General features: G+C 39.5%; 4 protein-coding genes across 28 annotated transcripts in view; 2 read left to right on the plus strand and 2 right to left on the minus strand.

The window, feature by feature from the left end:
• Nucleotides 1-906, minus strand: part of LOC110528894 (oocyte zinc finger protein XlCOF6-like) — a 680,129-nt gene extending 679,223 nt beyond the window's left edge. The window contains exon 1 of the mRNA XM_036951163.1: nt 333-906. The gene's annotated coding sequence lies outside the window, so the exon portion shown is untranslated. The remainder of the gene's footprint in view (nt 1-332) is intronic.
• The window catches only part of LOC110510710 (zinc finger protein 883-like), a 586,683-nt gene that overhangs the window by 338,357 nt on the left and 228,358 nt on the right, over nt 1-19,968 (plus strand). For 5 of the 7 annotated variants that reach the window (XM_036951168.1, XM_036951165.1, XM_036951173.1 and 2 more), the window contains exon 4: nt 9,658-9,898. The exons of 1 other annotated variant lie outside the window; for it this stretch is intronic. In XM_036951168.1, the coding sequence (XP_036807063.1) occupies nt 9,658-9,898 (241 nt within the window). Of the gene's footprint in view, nt 1-9,657; nt 9,899-13,169; nt 15,193-19,968 lie in introns of those variants that run through there. One more of the 7 variants, XM_036951171.1, reaches the window with a different exon arrangement.
• Nucleotides 1-19,968, minus strand: part of LOC110517120 (gastrula zinc finger protein XlCGF17.1) — a 422,438-nt gene that overhangs the window by 261,294 nt on the left and 141,176 nt on the right. The window lies entirely within an intron of this gene.
• Nucleotides 1-19,968, plus strand: part of LOC110513970 (gastrula zinc finger protein XlCGF17.1-like) — a 241,069-nt gene that overhangs the window by 29,384 nt on the left and 191,717 nt on the right. The window lies entirely within an intron of this gene.

A 19,968-nucleotide genomic window follows, 5' to 3' on the forward strand; every position in this document is an offset into this window, starting at 1 on the left:
TAAACTCGTGAGATTAGGATGGTTCGGACGTGGCTATTTACCAGCTCATAAAGAACATTTTACACAAAACCAAGAACATGTAAAAACGAACTCGAATAAGTGGAATCTTTATGAAATGACTTTGAGGAAATTGTGTACATACACTCAGACAAACCCAATGTCTAGCTATGTGACTTGTAAAATCGTTTTTAATCACGTTCTTCACTCACTCGTTTTGACCCCAAAACAACACATACAATTAAAACCTTTACAAAACGTGATAATACCTTGACGGATTTGTTACCTAATATATTATTTCGACATTAGAAAGTTTAAACGTGCTATTTACATACCTGTAATAATACATTTGAAACGGACACAACCACTATAGACATAACAGCACAGTTCTGTCGTTTTCTACCCGGAACTTCCTGTTCCCAACTACGACAGTGTACAGCGTAATCTTCTTCTCTGGTATACTGACATTTACACAAATATAACGTGTCTGCCGCCACCTACTGTACGGTTAGTAAACTGTAAAAAGAAAATCATGTCCATTGCGGAAACAACGACATCAAAACAAAATACAATAATAGATCAAATAAAAAACATCGCAATGGAAGGTCTCCTAGTGGTTAGAGCGTTGGGCCCGTAACCAAAAGGTTTCTAGATCGAATCCCTGCGGTGATAAGGTAAAAATCTGTTGTTCTGCCTCTGACCAAAGCAGTTGATCCACTATTCCTAGGCCATCATTGTAAATAAGAATTTGTTCTTAATTGACTTGCCTAGTTCAATAAAAAAATATATTTAAAAAAAGTGTATACTAGCTCCTTCCCACAAAATACTGCAGAGGGACAACCTGGTCTCAGAGCAAAACGTATTATATGTTACAAAAACATCCATGCCACTCCATTTAGTATGTAACATTACATTACAATATAAACTGAACTAAAATATAAACAAAACATGTGAAGTGTTGGTTTCATGAGCTGAAATAAAAAAATACAGTAATGTTCTATATGCACAAAAAGCTAATGTCTCTCAAATGTTGTGCACAACTTTGTTTATATCCCTGTTAGTGAGCATTTCAGCCTTTGCCAAGATAATCCATCCACCTGACAGGTGTGGCATATCAAGATGCTGATAAAACAGCATTATCATTACACAGGTGCACCTTGTGCTGGGGGACAATAAAAGGCAATGGTGGCACCAGCTTCCATCTGATGCTAAAGTCCTCCTGGTGAGATTCAAACACGCAACCTTTGGCTAGACGTTTGAGTTACACTCACACCCTTCCACAGAGCAGGAGTAAGACTTCTCTCCTGTGTGAAAACGGTGTGTTTTTAAGTTGCTCTGGTGAGAGAAACTCACCCCACAGTCAGAACAGATATAAGGCTTCTCTCCTGTGTGTGTTCTCTGATGAACATTTAGCTCAGTTGATGTTTTAAAACATTTTACACAATCAGAGCAGGAGTATGGCTTCTCTCCTGTATGTATATGTTGGTGTGTTTTTAAGGTATACAATTGGGAGAAACTCTTCCCACAGTCAGGGCAGACGTAAGGCTTCTCTCCTGTATGTATACGTTCATGTGATTTCAAGTGGGAAAGTTGAGAGAAACTAGTTCCACAGAAAGGCTTCTTTCCTGTGTGTGTTTTCTGATGAACTTTTAGCTCATTTGATGTTTTGAAGCATTTTCCACATTCAAAGCAGGAGTAAGGCTTCTCTCCTGTGTGTATTTTTAGGTCAATTTTTAGCTTTGATAGAAATGGGAAAATCTCCTCACAATGTGGGCAGTGATGAGACCTCTTAGCTCTGTGATCTTCCTGCTGTTGCTCTCTGGATGTAGAGAATGTCTCAACATGGTATCCTGTGTGAACATCAGAAGAACCAGTCAGTTGGTGTGATATACATGTCAGTCAAATTTATTTTATGAAGCTTTTTACATCAGTAGTTGTCACAAAGTGCTTAGCAGAAACCCAGCCTAAAATCCACAAAGAGCAAGCAATGCAGGTGTAGAAGCACAGTGGCCACAAAAAAACTCCCTAGAAAGCAGTAACCTAGGAAGAAACCTAGCGAGTAACCAGGCACAGAGCGGTGACCAGTCCTCTTCTGGCCATACCCTAGCCTAGTGGTTAGAGCAACCGGAAGGTTGCAAGATCGAATCCCCGAGCTGACAAGGTAACAATCTGTCATTCTGCCCCTGAACAAGGCAGCTAACCCACTGTTCCTAGGCCGGCTGTTGTCAAATTGATCCGGTTAACAGGATTTCAGCCGGAAGAACAGTCTAAAATCACATTACATAATTTCACAAATAGTTCCATCTTTACTCATTCATTCTATACAACTACTAGATGTAAGCCTCATAACTGAGACTTTTGTATAAACAGTACTATGGTAATGTGGCTGTATTGTCGCTCATGAGTTTACCAAAATTGTACCAAACGGACCAGTTCGTAGCTCATTACTTCACCGATCTTTTATACATTCTCCAGAACATGAAAGTCGTTCGGTTCTCCAGTTCTGTGAGGTGGAAGAAATTCCTTTGTTCTCTCTATGAAACTCACTCTCTCTCTATACTTTCTGGCCATGAGGCAGGATTCTCCTCCAGGAATTTACGACCTGAGGTCACAGCAGCCTGGGTGTAGGAGCGACAGAGAGAGGGGGATGGTGTATAGGGAGGGGGTGGTGCTCACTGTTCCCAAAGAGGGCAACGTCATGACAGCAGGTAGTTTGCCCCTGGTGTTGCGTTGTGTCTTGTTCAGCTTCAGAAAAACAGTAAATATGTCACTTGAAACATCGTGTTTTGTAATTCATTAGACAAAAGAGAAGAGTTTGACCAGTACAAATTCATATACAAACTTTATGTTTCATTGGCAGATCAATTTAGTCGGCTTGAATGTGGTTTTCCAAACACATTTATTATCAATGACTAAAATAACAAATCTAGTTTTGAAAATACAATTTAATAAACACATGTAGTCAGTCATTCCATAGCCTGTTTATAATTAAAGAAACAGTCATTTAGTGGTAAAAAATTATCCCAAACTAGTGGTGAAAACTGATCATCACAACATCTCTATCTGATACATGTTGTCTTCGACATCATTCCCACAGAAAACTGCAGAGGGAAGCACTACCACCCAGTCAACTCACAGATTTGCTGAGGGAGACGAGGGTGGCTATGATCCTGTGCTTAAGCAGACACCTCCAGCAGCGTGATGGGCACCAATATGGAAAGTATATATCAATAACAGTAGGATTTTTTCAAACTGATATCGATACCAAACTCAGGAGGTTGGAGGCACTTTAATTGGGGAGGCCAGGCTGATGGTAATGGTTGGAATGGTATGAAATACATCAAACACATGGTTTCCATGGTTTCCAGGTGTTTGATGCCGTTCCATTCGTTTCGTTCCAGCCATAATTATGAACCGTCCTCCTCTCAGCAGCCTCCATTGAGATCATATCTATTTCAATGAATAACAATGCAACTGTCTACACTTCACTTCCATGGCTTTGTGAAGTCCAGAAAACTGATGCTGGATGCTGGTTGGGCCAAGTGTGATTGTTCTGGGTGTCTAACATACCTCAACAGTTTGAATACAATAGGAATCAATTGAATGCCCGTGGTCAAGTAGTTAACTATGCTAAATTGAGAAGGTTTTTAGCAAAGGCTGTTCTACTATACATACAAGTGTAGGTTAACAGCAAGGATAAACCGATATCACAATATGCCTTGCTCATATCTATATCAATCAAAATCAATATCATATAAATTTATCTATATTGGTTCTCACCACAAATTGTTTCATTGTGAGTTCAACCCTAAGGGCAAATCCAAGTTAATATCTTTTCAATAGAAGCTAACAAAACACAGCACAACTGACAAGGTGCCAACTGGGCACAAAATGGTTGAATCAACGGTGTTTCAACATAATTTATCAACGTATTGTGACGTGGAATGTTAGTGTAGAACACTGTACATTGGATTTGCAAAAGCTGTTGTTTTGAGGTTCAACCACAGGATTATGGCATCATGTTAACCAATTTTCAATATAGTTAAACCTTGTATAAATAGGTTGAATATATGTTGAATTTGTACCTTAGAAACAACGTTAGATCTTCAACTTTATATCCACTATCAGAAAAGACAATAGGCTGGCCAGCACCTCCTAGTGGAGAGTTGATTAATCTACAGCTATTCTTTTGGTCTGTCATCCAGGGTGGACATATTTTAATGAGTAGGTGAGATGATGTCACCTCACCTGAGGCAAAGCAAAACATGTGATTGGCTGTTCAGATTCAGCTTAACAGACAGTAATATTGATTGATTTAATTAGTGATTTTTCAGACTTTGGTGATTACATCTGCCAATAACGCACCCTCAGACTGTTTTTCTCGTTACTCAATGACATTCAAGATTGGTGCCTCAAACTCCCTCCCCCCCTCTCTCGACTTGACAACAGCTGTTCAACTCCCGCCATGCCTGCTATGAATGCGGGACTTGGTGGTTCACTTTGAGCAGATGAATATACAGGAAGTAGAAACTTCCCTATTCTACCAGTGAAATTAAAATGTGCTAGTTCTAGCTTGTGGTTAGGATACTTTTTATGTTGTTTTTTTTTTTACAAAAAACGTAATGTTGTTAATATACTAATGACTATATGCCAGGGTAGAGCCAGGGTGAAATTCCCCTATAAAACCTCTCTGATATGTGGCCAAAAGCCAGGGAAAATGCAGAGTGCCAAATTCAAAGAAATGACTATAAAAATCAAACTTTCATTAAATCACACATGCAAGATACCAAATTAAAGCTACACTTGTTGAGAATCCAGTCAACATGTCAGATTTCAAAAAGGCTTTTCGGCGAAAGCAAAAGATGCTATTATCTGAGGATAGCACCCCAGTAAACAAAGAGAGAGAAGCCATATTTCAACCCTGCAGGCGTGACACAAAATGCAGAAATAAAAATATAATTAATGCCTTACCTTTGACGAGCTTCTTTTGTTGGCACTCCAATATGTCCCATAAACATCACAAATTGTCCTTTTGTTTGAATAATTCTGTCGATATGTATCCAAAATGTCCATTTATTTGGCGCGTTTGATCCAGAAAAACACTGGTTCCAACTTGCGCAACATGACTACAAAATATCTCAAAAGTTACCTGTAAACTTTGCCAAAACACTTCAAACTACTTTTGTAATACAACTTTAGGTATTTTTTAACGTAAATAATCGATAAAATTGAAGATGGGATGATCTGTGTTCAATACAGGAGGAAAACAATCTGTAGCTAGCTTTCTGGTCACGCGCCTCGATCTAACAGTACACTACAAGTGACCCTCGTTCTGAACATTACACAAAGGAAAAACCTCAACCAATTTCTAAAGACTGGCCAGTAGTGGTTTTGGTTTGATTTCATGTGTCTCAGAAGAGCAGAAGGAGAGAGCATTGTTTTTTGGAGCAGGGTACCGATAAAAGTGTGTTATATCTGGAGTTTCGCTGGAAGAGTGAAGGGTGTCTGCCTATGTTGTGAAAATATTCAGTCAATAATATTTCTCACATACACATTTCTCCCCTGTGAGTTCAAATATACTTTTATTACAGAGTAATTATCAGCCTTGCTGGTTCATGAAAACTACTAACTTTCCAGCCTTGGCACACACTCTTTATACAGGTTTCATCTTTACGTCACACACATAGAAACTCCTCTTTATGTTAATGATTAGCCCCTCTGGCATTGAGCCACCATTATCTTTTTGCCTTGCACTAATTTTAGTTTGGTTTCATATTAGGGATGGAAACATTAGAGCCATAGCAATGGTTAATAAATAAACAGTCATGGTCACTCCCCAGACAGGTGCATGTCTAATGGGGTATAATGACCTAGACACACATATATATATAGTGCACTCATCCAGCTGACGACTACAAAATGTGTAATGGACACATATGTACTGGTAGATTTCCAATACCTACTGATGTGATGCTGGGATATGTATGATACGCATTGAGAGCTATTGTGAATAAACCACTGCAGTTATGAAATTGATAAAATAATGGCCATGTATCAAGTGTGTGCCAACGGAATATTTTTGGTATTTATTAGGATCCCCATTAAACGCTGCAAAAGTATCAGAATTGTTTACTTCTCAAACCCAGGCTTGGTCTGCTTCGCAAGCGTTCTCTGAAGTCTCGCGTTTTTACGTCTCTGGGTTGAGAAACTGGGAGTGGGGAAACAGGAAGTTCCGCGCAGGCGCGCATCATTCTTCAGAATAAAGGATACGCCAGAATTGTGCAGCCGAGACGACAACTTCTGTGTCCGTGTATTACTACTGGTATGTAATAGCACGTTATAATATCGAAATAACATGTCAGGTAGTAAATGCGTCAAGTTATTATCACGTTTAATGAAGGTTTTTGTGCTATTTTTGTGTCAAACCGCGTGGGTTAACGTGATCACTTTTCTACAAGTCACATAGTTATAGACTTTGGGTTAGTCTGAGTGGATGTAACGTTATATAATTTCGTCAAGGTATTTTCATTAAGGATCAATCTATTTGAGATTTCTGGGTTCGTTTTACATGTCGTTTTTTGTTTTGTGTAAAATTCACGAGCTGATAAAATGGCGGTTTCCACTCAGTCTGCATCAACACACTTCAGTGCAGGCAGTGAGGGTGCAGCAGAGACCATTTCACGATTGTACTACTGTTTTGAAGCTTAATGTAATGATGATCAGTTTTCTACATGTGTACTAATATTCAGAGACATTCAGTTGTTTCTGTCTATCTATCAATGTTACTATGGTGTGAAAGGAAATACTATTGGTTTTTGATTGGAATAATACAGTGATTGAATAATACAGACAATATTATTCAGGAAAATAGTACATAGTGCTGCCTAAAACATACTACAACCTTGTACTAAATGTTTTTGGGGGCATGTATGTAAATTCAGGAAGTCTACTATAGATTAACTGCATTCACAGTTGTGTAGCCTAATTTAAAGTGTATACTTTGTCTAATGTGAATTAATTAATGTTGTGTCAATGCTTAGTTACCAGATCTATTGAAATGAGATCAGTGCTTGACTTGGACAGCAGCTCACCAGAGCTGAGTACCAGCACCTCAAATTTCTACTGTTTGAGCTCATGTTCCTCTTAGAATATTAGCTCAACAGTATTGTGGAGCTCCTACACCTAAATATAAACCGTATTTTTAGATAATAAAGTAAGTCTTGGCAGTTCTGGCACTAACTTTTGTGTCCGGTTCTCATTGTTACTACAGGCTGACTCAGATTAAGTCTGAGGCCGGTAACATCAACAGTGAGGACAATCCCAGCCTGCCTCTCTCCTTCCACACTGAGTTCAAACCTACATTCACTGGGTCCTGATTGTGACAGTGGGGCCCAGTTTGCACTGCAGGATCCAGAGATGGCATCAGTGAAGCTGGAAGACTGCAGTCAAACACTGGAGCTGAATGTCAACATTAAAGCTGAAGAAGAGGAGGAGAAGATTGGGAAATCGTTTTTTCATGGTAAGAGCAGGTTCTATCTAACTAAGTTGGTGTTTTTCATTCCAACTTCCCACTGTGTATGAAAAGTTGCTGTAGAACTGTTTTATTTTATTTCACCTTTATTTAACCAGGTAGGCCAGTTGAGAACAAGTTCTCATTTACAACTGCGACCTGGCCAAGATAAAGCAAAGCAGTGCGACAAAAACAACACGGAGTTACACATGGGATAAACAAACATACAGTCAATAACACAATAGAAAAAATCTAAATGCAGTGTGTGCGAATGTAGTAAGAGTAGGGAGGTAAGGCAATAAATAGGCCATAGAGGTGAAATATTTACAATTTAGCATTAACACTGAAGTGATAGATGTGCAGATGATGATGTGCAAGTAGAGATACTGGGGTACAAAAGAGCAAAAATAAATAACAATATGGGGATGAGGTAGTTGGGTGGGCTATTTACAGATGGGCTGTGTACAGGTGCAGTGATCTGTAAGCTGCTCTGACAGCTGATGCTTAAAGTTAGTGAGGGAGATATGTCTCCAGCTTCAGTGATTTTTGCAATTTGTTCCAGTCATTGGCAGCAGAGAACTGGAAGGACAGGTGGTCAAATGAGGAGTTGGCTTTGGGGATGACCAGTGAAATATGCCTGCTGGACCGCATGCTACGGGTGGGTGTTGCTATGGTGACCAGTGAGCTGAGATTAGGTTTGGCTTTACCTAGCAAAGACTTATAGATGACCTGGAGCCAGTGGGTTTGGCGACGAGTATGAAGCGATGGCCAGCCAACGAGAGTGTACAGGTCGCAGTGGTGGGTAGTATATGAGGCTTTGGTGACAAAACGGATGGCACTGTGATAGACTGCATCCAATTTGTTGAGTAGAGTGTTGGAGGTTATTTTGTAAATGACATCGCCGAAGTCAAGGATCGGTAGGATAGTCAGTTTTACGAGGGTATGTTCGGCAGCATGAGTGAAGGAGGCTTTGTTGCGGAATAGGAAGCCGATTCTAGATTTAATTTTGGTTTGGAGATGCTTAATGTGAGTCTGGAAGGAGAGTTTACAGTCTAACCAGGCACCTAGGTATTTGTAGTTGTCCACATATTCTAAGTCAGAACCGTCCAGAGTAGTGATGGACGGGCGGGCAGGTGCAGGCAGCGATCGGTTGAAGAGCATGCATTTAGTTTTACTTGCATTTAAGAGCAGTTGGAGGCCATGGAAGGAGAGTTGTATTGCATTGAAGCTCGTCTGGAGGGTTGTTAACACAGTGTCCAAAGAAGGGCCAGAAATATACAGAATGGTGTCATCTGCGTAGAGGTGGATCAGAGAATCACCAGCAGCAAGAGCTACATCATTGATATATACAGAGAAAAGAGTTGGCCCGAGAATTGACCCCTGTGACACCCCCATAGAGACTGCCAGAGGTCCGGACAACAGGCCCTCCGATTTGACACACTGAACTCTATCTGAGAAGTAGTTGGTGAACCAGGCTAGGCAGTCATTTGAGAAACCAAGGCTGTTGAGTCTGCCGATAAGAATGCGGTGATTGACAGAGTCGAAAGCCTTGGCCAGGTCGATGAAGACGGCTGCACAGTACTGTCTTTTATCAATGGTGGTTATGATATCGTTTAGTACCTTGGGTGTGGCTGAGGTGCACCCATGACCAGCTCGGAAACCAGATTGCATAGCTCAGATCCATGACCACGGTTGCTCTACTGTTTTGAAGCTGAATGTAATGATTATCGGTTTACTACATGTATAATAATATTGACACATTCAGTTTGTCTTTATCTATAAACGTTACTATGGTGTGAACAGGAAATACAATTGTTTTTTGAAGTAAAACAGTGAATAAAGGTTATCAATTAAAATGTCACATAGTGATGCCTAAAACAAACCGTAACCTTGTACTAAATGGTTTGAGTCTTTTATGCATTTATCTACTACAGGTTAAGTATTATCTCAAAAGTATTGTGGAGCTCCTGCACTTAAATATAAACAGTAGCGGCACCCAAAATGAGTATCGACAACTATTTCAGTCCAAGTGAAGCACTGAATTAGATAATTGAACAAGAAAAAATAGAATATATTTTATAGAGAAGAAAGACCTTGCCAGAACTTTCAATAAAATAACTTTTGGGTCTGTTTCTCTTCTACTACTTGCCGACTCAGGTATGAGGCCGGTAACATCAACAGTGAGGACAAACCCAGCCTGCCTCTCTCCTTCCACACTGAGTCCAAACCTACAGTCACTGGGTCCTGATTGTGACAGTGGAGCCCAGTTTGTACTGCAGGATCCAGAGATGGCATCAGTGAAGCTGGAAGACTGCAGTCAAACACTGGAGCTGAATGTCAACATTAAAGATGAAGAAGAGGAGGAGAAGATCGGGAAATCTGTTTCTCATGGTAAGGGCAGGTTCTGTCTAATTTTGTTGTTCATTCCAAATTCCCACTGTGTATGAAAAGTTGCTGTAGAACTGTTTCATGATGAACTGTTTCAATGAGAAGGTAGATGTTATTTCATGCTACTGACACTTTCATGGTTTGACACCAATATTGTCAGCATTTGTTTTATTAACTGAGCTATCTGGAGTGTTCAGAGAGTAGAATAAAGAAGTGAAGTAGACAAACTGCCAGTGTTTTAAAGTTCTATGAAGTGAGTCTGTATAGTTTCTAACCCTTGTGATAGTGAGTGGAGGATGATATGAAGTGAGTCTGTGTAGTTACTAACCCTTGTGATAGTGAGTGGAGGATGATATGAAATGAGTCTGTAGTTACTAACCCTTGTGATAGTGAGTGGAGGATGATATGAAATGAGTCTGTGTAGTTACTAACCCTTGTGATAGTGAGTGGAGGATGATATGAAATGAGTCTGTAGTTACTAACCCTTGTGATAGTGAATGGAGGATGATATGAAATGAGTCTGTAGTTACTAACCCTTGTGATAGTGAGTGGAGGATGATATGAAATGAGTCTGTAGTTACTAACCCTTGTGATAGTGAATGGAGGATGATATGAAATGAGTCTATAGTTACTAACCCTTGTGATAGTGAGTGGAGGATGATATGAAATGAGTCTGTGTAGTTACTAACCCTTGTGATAGTGAGTGGAGGATGATATGAAATGAGTCTGTGTAGTTACTAACCCTTGTGATAGTGAGTGGAGGATGATATGAAATGAGTCTGTGTAGTTACTAACCCTTGTGATAGTGAGTGGAGGATGATATGAAATGAGTCTGTGTAGTTACTAACCCTTGTGATAGTGAGTGGAGGATGATATGAAATGAGTCTGTGTAGTTACTAACCCTTGTGATAGTGAGTGGAGGATGATATGAAATGAGTCTGTGTAGTTACTAACCCTTGTGATAGTGAGTGGAGGATGATATGAAATGAGTCTGTGTAGTTACTAACCCTTGTGATAGTGAGTGGAGGATGATATGAAATGAGTCTGTGTAGTTACTAACCCTTGTGATAGTGAGTGGAGGATGATATGAAATGAGTCTGTGTAGTTACTAACCCTTGTGATAGTGAGTGGAGGATGATATGAAATGAGTCTGTGTAGTTACTAACCCTTGTGATAGTGAGTGGAGGATGATATGAAATGAGTCTGTGTAGTTACTAACCCTTGTGATAGTGAGTGGAGGATGATAGAGCTCAACATTTTCATGATACTTATAGAATAGTTTTATTCCCCTTTTGTATTTCACAGCCTACTTATATAAATACTTACAGGTAGCCTAGTGGTTAGAGCGTTGGACTAGTAACCGAAAGGTTGCTGGGTCGAATCCCTGAGCTGACAAGGTAAAAATATGTTGTTCTGATGTTCTGTCCATGAGCCCACTGTTCCCCGGGCACTGAAGACGTGGTTGTTGATTATGGCAGCCCCCCCCTCCACCTCTCTGATTAGAGCGGTTGGGTTAAATGTGGAAGACACATTTCAGTTGAATGCATTCAGTTGTACAACTGACTAGGTATCCCCTCTCCCATTCAGGAAGAATTTAGACCCCTTGACTTCTTCCTCATTTTGTTACTTTACAGCCTCATTCTAAAATGGATTAAATAAAACATGTTCCTCATCAATCTACACAATACCCCATAATGACATCACAATACCCCATAATGACATCACAATACCCCATGACATCACAATAACCCATAATGACAAAGCAAACACAGGTTTTTAGAAATGTTTTCAAATTTTATCAACAATTTGAAGCAGAAATACATTATTTCCATAACTATTCAGACTCTTTGCTATGAGACTCGACATTGAGCTCCGATGCATCCTGTTTCCATCCTTGAGATGTTTCTACAACTTGATTGGAGTCCATCTGTGGTAAATTCAATTGATTGGACATTATTTGGAAAGGAACACACCTGTCTATATAAGGTCCCACAGTTGACAATGCATGTCAGAGTAAAAACCAATCCATGAGGTCGACGGAATTGTCCGTAGAGCTCCATGAAAGGGAATATTCACAAGCTGGTAAAATGGAAGCGCCCAGTCGGTTTGCGTCAGACTTCAGTGCAGGCAGTGAGGGTGCAGCAGAGAGAAACAATTTCACAGTTACACTACTGTTTTGGAGCTGAATGTAATGATTATCAGTTTCTACATGTGTACTAATATTGAGACACATTCAGTTGTTTCTATATTTATCTGTAAATATTACTATGGTGTGAACGGGAAATACTGTAGGCTTTTGATTTAAATAATACAGCGAATACAAGGTTATTCAGGAAAATAGTACATATTGCTGCTTAAAGCATACTGAAACCTTGTATTAAATGGTTTTTGGGTCATTTATGCGAATTTGGGAAAATCTACTAGAGGTTAAGTGCACTTACGTTGTGTATACAAATTTAAAGCAGGTACTTTGTCTAATTTTTTATGAATTAATGTTTTGTTTTTAATGCTTATCTACCTGATCTATTGAAATGAGATCAGTGCTTGACTTGGACTGCAGCTCACTGGTGCTGAGTACCAGCACCTCAAACTTCTACTGTTTGAGCTCATGTTCCTCTTATAGAATATTAGCTCAACAGTATTTTGGAGCTCCTGAACCTAAAAATGAGTACCGGCACACATATCAGTCCAAGTCAAGCGTTGAATTAAATGATTGAACAAGAAGAAATATCATATATTTTTTTGAGGATAAAGAAAGTGCCATAAATGTCAACATCAACAGTGAGGACAGACCCAGCCTGCCTCTCTCCTTCCACACTGAGTCCAAGCCTACAGTCACTGGGTCCTGATTGTGACAGTGGAGCCCAGTTTGCACTGCAGGGTCCAGAGATGACATCAGTGAAGCTGGAAGACTGCAGTCAAACACTGAAACTGAATGTCAACATTAAAGATGAAGAAGAGAAGATTGGGAAATCTCTTTCTCATGGTAAGAGAATACAAAGATTGTGCAAAACTGTCATCAAGGCAAAGGGTGACTATTTGCTGAATCACAAATATAATGCATTTTGATTTGTTTAACACTTTTTATGTTGTATGTTTTTTGGGTTACTACATGATTCCAAGTGTTATTTCATAGTTTTGATGTCTTCACTATTATTCTACAATGTAGAAAATTGTAAAATTAAGAAACCCTTGAATGAGTATGTGTTCTGAAACTTTTGACCTGTAGTGTATATCTCACAACTGACTGGTTCTTCTGATTTTGTTCAAACAGGAAACCATGTTGAGACATTCTCTACATCCAGAGAGCAACAGCAGGAAGATCACAGAGCTAAGAGGTCTCACCACTGCCCACATTGTGAGGAGAATTTTTCAGTTATATCAACACTAAAAATACACCTAAAAATACACCTAGGAGAGAACCTGTATTCCTGCACTGACTGTGGGAAGAGTTTCTCAACATCAAAGGTTCTAACAGTTCATCAGAGAGTGCATACAGGAGACAAGCCTTACTCCTGCTCTGACTGTGGAAAGAGTTTCTCTCAACTGGGCACCTTAAAACGACATGAACGTGTACACACAGGAGAGAAGCCTTACTCCTGCTCTGACTGTGGAAAGAGTTTCTCTCGACCCGATGACTTAAAAACACACAAACGTATACATACAGGAGTGAAGCCTTACTCCTGCTCTGACTGTGGAAAGAGTTTTTCTCGACTGGGCCACTTCAAAACACATAAACGTATACATACAGGAGTGAAGCCTTACTCCTGCTCTGACTGTGGAAAGAGTTTCTCTCAACTGGGTGAATTAAAAATACATGACCGTATACATACAGGAGTGAAGCCTTACTCCTGCTCTGACTGTGGAAAGAGGTTCTCTCAACTGAACAGCGTGAAAACACATGAACGTATACACACAGGAGAGAAGCCCTACTCCTGCTCTGACTGTGGAAAAAGTTTCTCTAAACTGGACAACTTAAAAAGACATGAACGTATACATACAGGAGTGAAGCCTTACTCCTGCTCTGACTGTGGAAAGAGTTTCTCTCGACTGGGCCACTTAAAAACACATGAACGTATACATACAGGAGTGAAGCCTTAATCCTGCTCTAATTGTGTAAAATGCTTCACATCAACTCACCTAAAAGTTAATCAGAGAACACACAAGGGAGAGAAGCCTTACTACTGCTCTGACTGTGGAATGTGCCTGTTAAAAAGACACCAAGGTAAAGAAGAGAAGACTTACCACATAAAGAAGAGAAGACTTACCACTGATCTGACTATGTTATTATTTTTGTAAACAACAGCTGAGCTAAAAGTTCATCAGAGAACAGACACAGGAGAGAAGCCTTACTTCTGCTCTGACTGTGGCAGGAGTTTCTCCGGCCAGATTGGCAATGTAAAGACACACCAACTGATACACACTTGAGAGAAGCCTTATCACTGCACTGACAGTGAGAAGAGATTCTACAATTTGGGCCATTTTAAAAAGACACCATTGTGTACATAAAGGAGAGGCCTCATCAGTTCTCTCAGACCCGCTAAGGTTAGCCACTCCGCTTAATTCTCATGTCATTAAATAATTGGCGATGTTGAATTGGATCAAATGATGAAAGTGTAGAACACTATTGTTGTCCTATTGTTTCTCACTGTGAGAGAACAATGCAGATAAAAGGGAGCGTTGTAGAATGTTATCCTCTCTTTACTTTACTGATCAGTGTGCACCTTGTCAATTTTGGTGTGTTTTGTTAGCTTCTACTGTAAAGATATTGAGATGACCTTGGATTTGCCCTTAGGGTTGAATATCCTCTGTGAGGCGTCTCACTATGGAGTCTGATGGTTGACTGGGTGGCACGGCTTCCCTTTGCAGTTTCCTGTGGGAAAGAGCTGGTAGACACAACATGTACAGAGTGTACAAAACATTAAGGGCACCTGCTCTTTCCATGAAATAGACTGACCAGGTGAACCCAGGTGAAAACTATAATTGTTAATGATGTTGTTTTTATTATGGATCCCCATTAGCTTCCAGCAGAAAACAAGAGACTGCAGTTGCAGTGGGCTAGGGAATGAAAAGACTGGACACTGGAGAATTTTAAAAACATTGCCTGGTCTGATGAATCCCTGGTTCCTGCTGTTTCATGCTGATGGGAGAACTGGGGTAATGATACCTTAAAAAATGACTCAAGTGAAAGTCATCCAGTAAAATACTACTTGAGTAAAAGTATTTGGTTGTAAATATTCTTAAGTATCAAAAGTTAAAGTATGAATAATTTCAAATTCCTGAAATTAAGCAAACCAGATGGCACAATTGAGTTGTTTTTTTATATCACGGATAGCCAGGGGCAGATTCCAACACTCAGACATAATTTACAAACTAAGCATTTGTGTTTAGTGAGTCTGCCAAATCAGAGGCAGTGGGGAGGACCAGGGATGTTATCTTATAAGTGTGTGAATTTGACCATTTTCTGTCCTGCTAATCATAAAAAAATGTAACAATTTTTTGGGGGTGTCAGGGAAAATGTATGGAGTAAAAAGTACATTATTTTTTTTAGGAATGTAGTGAAGTAAAAGTTGTCAACAATATAAATAGTAAAGTATAGATACCCCCCAAATAACGTTGATTCATAGCCTGTTTATCATTAAACAAAAGTTTAGTAATATAAAACAATCCACCCAAACTAAAGCTGAAAACTGATCATCACACCATCTTTATCTGATATACACTGAGTGTCCAAAACATTAGGAACACCTTCCTAATATGGAGTTGCACCCCTGTTTGTCCTCAGAACAGCATCAAATTGTCAGGACATAGACTGTCCAAGGTGTTGATAGCATTTCACAGGGATGCTGGTCCACGATGACACCAATGCTTCCCACAGTTGTGTCGGGTTGGCTGGGAGTGGGATCACTACTTTGAATAGCTCGTTCCATCTCCTCCCACAGATGCACAATTGGATTTGGATCAGGTGACTCGGCAGGCCACTGCAGTAAGCTGAATTCACTGTCATGTTCTTGGAACCATTCCTGGACCAGCCTTGTGGCATGGGGAATAATGCTACTGAAGAAATCTATTTGTGTTCCCCAGTCCTGGTCCCAAGGGGTGTACATGTGTGTTTTTGCCCTCGCACTCACATACCTTAGTCAATTCAAAGGCTTGAGTTGTTTAGTTGAATCCAGTGTGTGAGTGTTAGGGGCAAAAACAAACAAGCGTACCCCTTTGTGTCCCCTGGACCAGGATTGGGAAACACTGCAGTACACAGCAAAAAGTGGGATGATTCAAATGATATGCAATTATCATAAAGACATTTTCCACTGTACTGAAAGTATTTTTTTTGTTAACTAGGTAAGTAAGTTAAGAACAAGTTCTTATTTAAAATGCCAACCCGCTGTTCCAAGGCTAACTGCCTTGTTCAGGAGCAGAACACAATATTTTTTACCTTGGCAGTTTGGGGATTCGATCTAGCAACCTTTTGGTTACTGGCCCAATGCTCTAACCACTAGGCTACCTGCCACCCCCAACTTCTCTATCTTGAAGACTTGATTGCTAACATACAACATTTCTGGCGTTGTGAAAACATCCCTTTCACAGAGCATACCACTCCATTAAAGGAGTAGTTCACTATTTTACTACTTGAAGTCCTGTATGTAAGATTACTTGGTTTGTATTCAGGGGACTAGGTACAGTATGTACTCAGGAGATGAATCTCTGATCTTAGCAGCACCATTCTTACGCCTCCACGTAATGTCACTGTGGTTCTTCAATGCTTCCGGATTTTCTGTTTAATAAACCTTGTTTAATAAACCTTGTTTAATAAACCTTGTTTAATAAACCTGGGTCAATGGAAACCTGCCTACTGATGCCATCTCTGGATCCTGCAGTGCAAACTAGGCTACACTGCCACAATCAGGACCCAGTCACTGTAGGTTTGTAGTATGGAAGGAGAGAGGCAGGCTGGGTTTGTCCTGACTGTCAACTCTGGATAGGATCCCAGTCCTAAATAGAAGTCTGGTCCCTCCCTGTGCATGCCACACCCCTCCCATTCTACTGTATGTATGAATGCTGTGGTGCTTATTAACACATGAAAGTGTGTGGTAGACGTGGACCATCACAGGAGAGTTCACATCTCTTTCACTCTGAACATTCATATCAACGACTCACCCTGAAATGGACCATCAATACCAGAGTTCTACAAGACTATTTACATAATCAACTGCATTTCAACAGCCTGATCCTCTATGTAGTCCCAGTAGTACAGTATATAAAGCTCTAACAATGGGGTGTTGAAAGGATTTGCAAGTTGGAAGGCCACCTCAATTCAAGAATGAATGTTCCATGTAGTGGCACTATTGTTTGGTCACCTCACCAGACCTCCATTTTGGTTGCTCCCTGTTTGACTAATCTATCATTTATCCCTATTGAACCATATTGAAATAACATTGTGCAGTTAAACCAAGTGTATTCATAATTTTGTTAAATTAAAAGTACTTAAACATTTTTAATTGTGTTTTCTCACTGAGTGCACTTTCATTGAGGGCGTTTTATTACACTGGCCAGGGTTGAACCGGGCAATGGCCCGTCATGTCAATGGAAAAAGCAGGGAGGGAGGAGCTCCCATCTCAAATCAAACAGTAATCTTTGCCGCTCTGGCAAATTTTTCACACTCCAAAAAATATTATTTCTCTCAGAATTTTGTCCCTGTTAGTGAGCATTTCTCCTTTGCCAAGATTGTTGTAACATAGGCGTAGGGAGTCAGAAAACACGTGCGGTTAGTTTGCTTTCCGAATGCACTGTACATAGCATATATGCTCGGTCTAACTGTGCATCTCTGCGCTAAGGTTAACTTAATTTAATGCTAAGACATAGATTGTAAAATATGAGCTCCTTGTTCCTCAGCCTCTTAATAATTGCAGAACGGTAAACCTAGACACTTGCATCTTATAGTATTCCGAGAGGTGACAAAAGGTTCGCAACCTTGGCTATACCCACTGGATACGATTCTAGGTCTGTAGCATTCACATAGTAATGGAGTCAGATTGATGAGTGTAGTTTATTATTGTTATATTCAACATAATGTCTGGATCATTTCCATCCACCTACATAATAGTGACTCATCCAGTTGATGTGATTTTCTATTTTTCCCAGCTACAATATCAGTTATTGTTAAATCTTGGTTCCAGTAGTTTTTCTAAGAGATTGTCAGTTGTATAGGTTTTCTGCAAGGTTTTCTATAGCTTACCTATCATATTAATATCATTTTCTGACTCAAATAGAATTCAAATAGAATTCCCTCAAGATTGCTGTGACGTCCAAAAGATTCCAAATCAACATTGTGATATAAAACCTTTAAGTTGAGTGTATTTGAAGATATCTACATTGGTCCTTCCAAAATGGCTTTTTAGAGCTGTCACTGAGATACATGTATTTCCTATTACCACGTCTTTTACAGTTTCTATGCCTTTAGTTTTCCATGTGGACCAATTTATGGATGAATTCTGAAACGCCGTCCAGGGATTGTTCCATACATTTTATACAATTTGATTCGTCACATGCGCCTAATACAACAGGTGTAAACCTTACCGTGAAAAGCTTACTTACAAACCCTTAACCAACAATGCAGTTCAAGAAATAGAGTTAAGAAAATATTTACTAAATGAACTAAAAGTAGAAAATAAAATAAAGTAACACAATAAAATAACAATAACAAGGCTATATACAGGGGGTTGTGTTTCTAGCACAGGAGGCTGCTGAGGAGAGAACGGCTCATAATACTGTCCGGAACGGAGCCAATGGAATGACATCAACCACCTGGAAACCATGTTTCATCTATTGTAACATTCCACTAATGAACAGAGTCCACTAATTCCTGTGGTTTCTAGGGACTGATATTGATTCTTGTAGAATCCGTTTCATCTTCTTCCATATTGTTATTGTGTTTATAACTATGTTGCTCATGTTCTTAGCTTTTTCTTTTGAATATAAACACGTAAAATATTCTGGGGATGAACACGCACGTCTTCAATATGAACCAAACACCCATTGTTCCTCTTTAGTGCATTTAACTACATGTCACAAGGTAAAGCCTTGAGTAGTGAGTTGATACAATTCCAAATCTGGAAGGTTAAAACCACCCTCAGATTTAGGAAGATGTGAAACTTTCCTTTTTACTCTATGAATTGTATTTGTCCATATACAGTGTTATGACAGTATACTTTTTAAAGAATGTGGAATAATTGGTATTATGGAAAACAAATACTAAAACTTTGGGAGCCATGCCATTCTTTAGAGGTTTACTCTACCTGCCAGATTGGGAAGATTATTCCATTTAAATACATCTGCTGTCATATTGTTAAGTAATGGAATAAAGTTATCTTTATGTCGTGTTTTGTTATTTGTTGTCACTTATTAAGCATCCAAAGTATTTCATATTTTGTGGTCTAATATTGGTCAGGTACATCAGGAGATCATCTGTAAATACAGGTACATCAGGAGATCATCTGTAAATACAGGTACATCAGGAGATCATCTGTAAATACAGGTACATCAGGAGATCATCTGTAAATACAGGTACATCAGGAGATCATCTGTAAATACAGGTACATCAGGAGATCATCTGTAAATACAGGTACATCAGGAGATCATCTGTAAATACAGGTACATCAGGAGATCATCTGTAAATACAGGTACATCAGGAGATCATCTGTAAATACAGGTACATCAGGAGATCATCTGTAAATACAGGTACATCAGGAGATCATCTGTAAATACAGGTACATCAAGAGATCATGTGTAAATACAGGTACATCAGGAGATCATCTGTAAATACAGGTACATCAGGAGATCATGTGTAAATACAGGTACATCAGGAGATCATCTGTAAATACAGGTACATCAGGAGATCATCTGTAAATACAGGTACATCAGGAGATCATCTGTAAATACAGGTACATCAGGAGATCATCTGTAAATACAGGTACATCAGGAGATCATCTGTAAATACAGGTACATCAGGAGATCATCTGTAAATACAGGTACATCAGGAGATCATCTGTAAATACAGGTACATCAGGAGATCA

This window comes from Oncorhynchus mykiss, chromosome 18 (genome assembly GCF_013265735.2).
Source record: "Oncorhynchus mykiss isolate Arlee chromosome 18, USDA_OmykA_1.1, whole genome shotgun sequence".
NCBI lineage: Eukaryota > Metazoa > Chordata > Actinopteri > Salmoniformes > Salmonidae > Oncorhynchus > Oncorhynchus mykiss.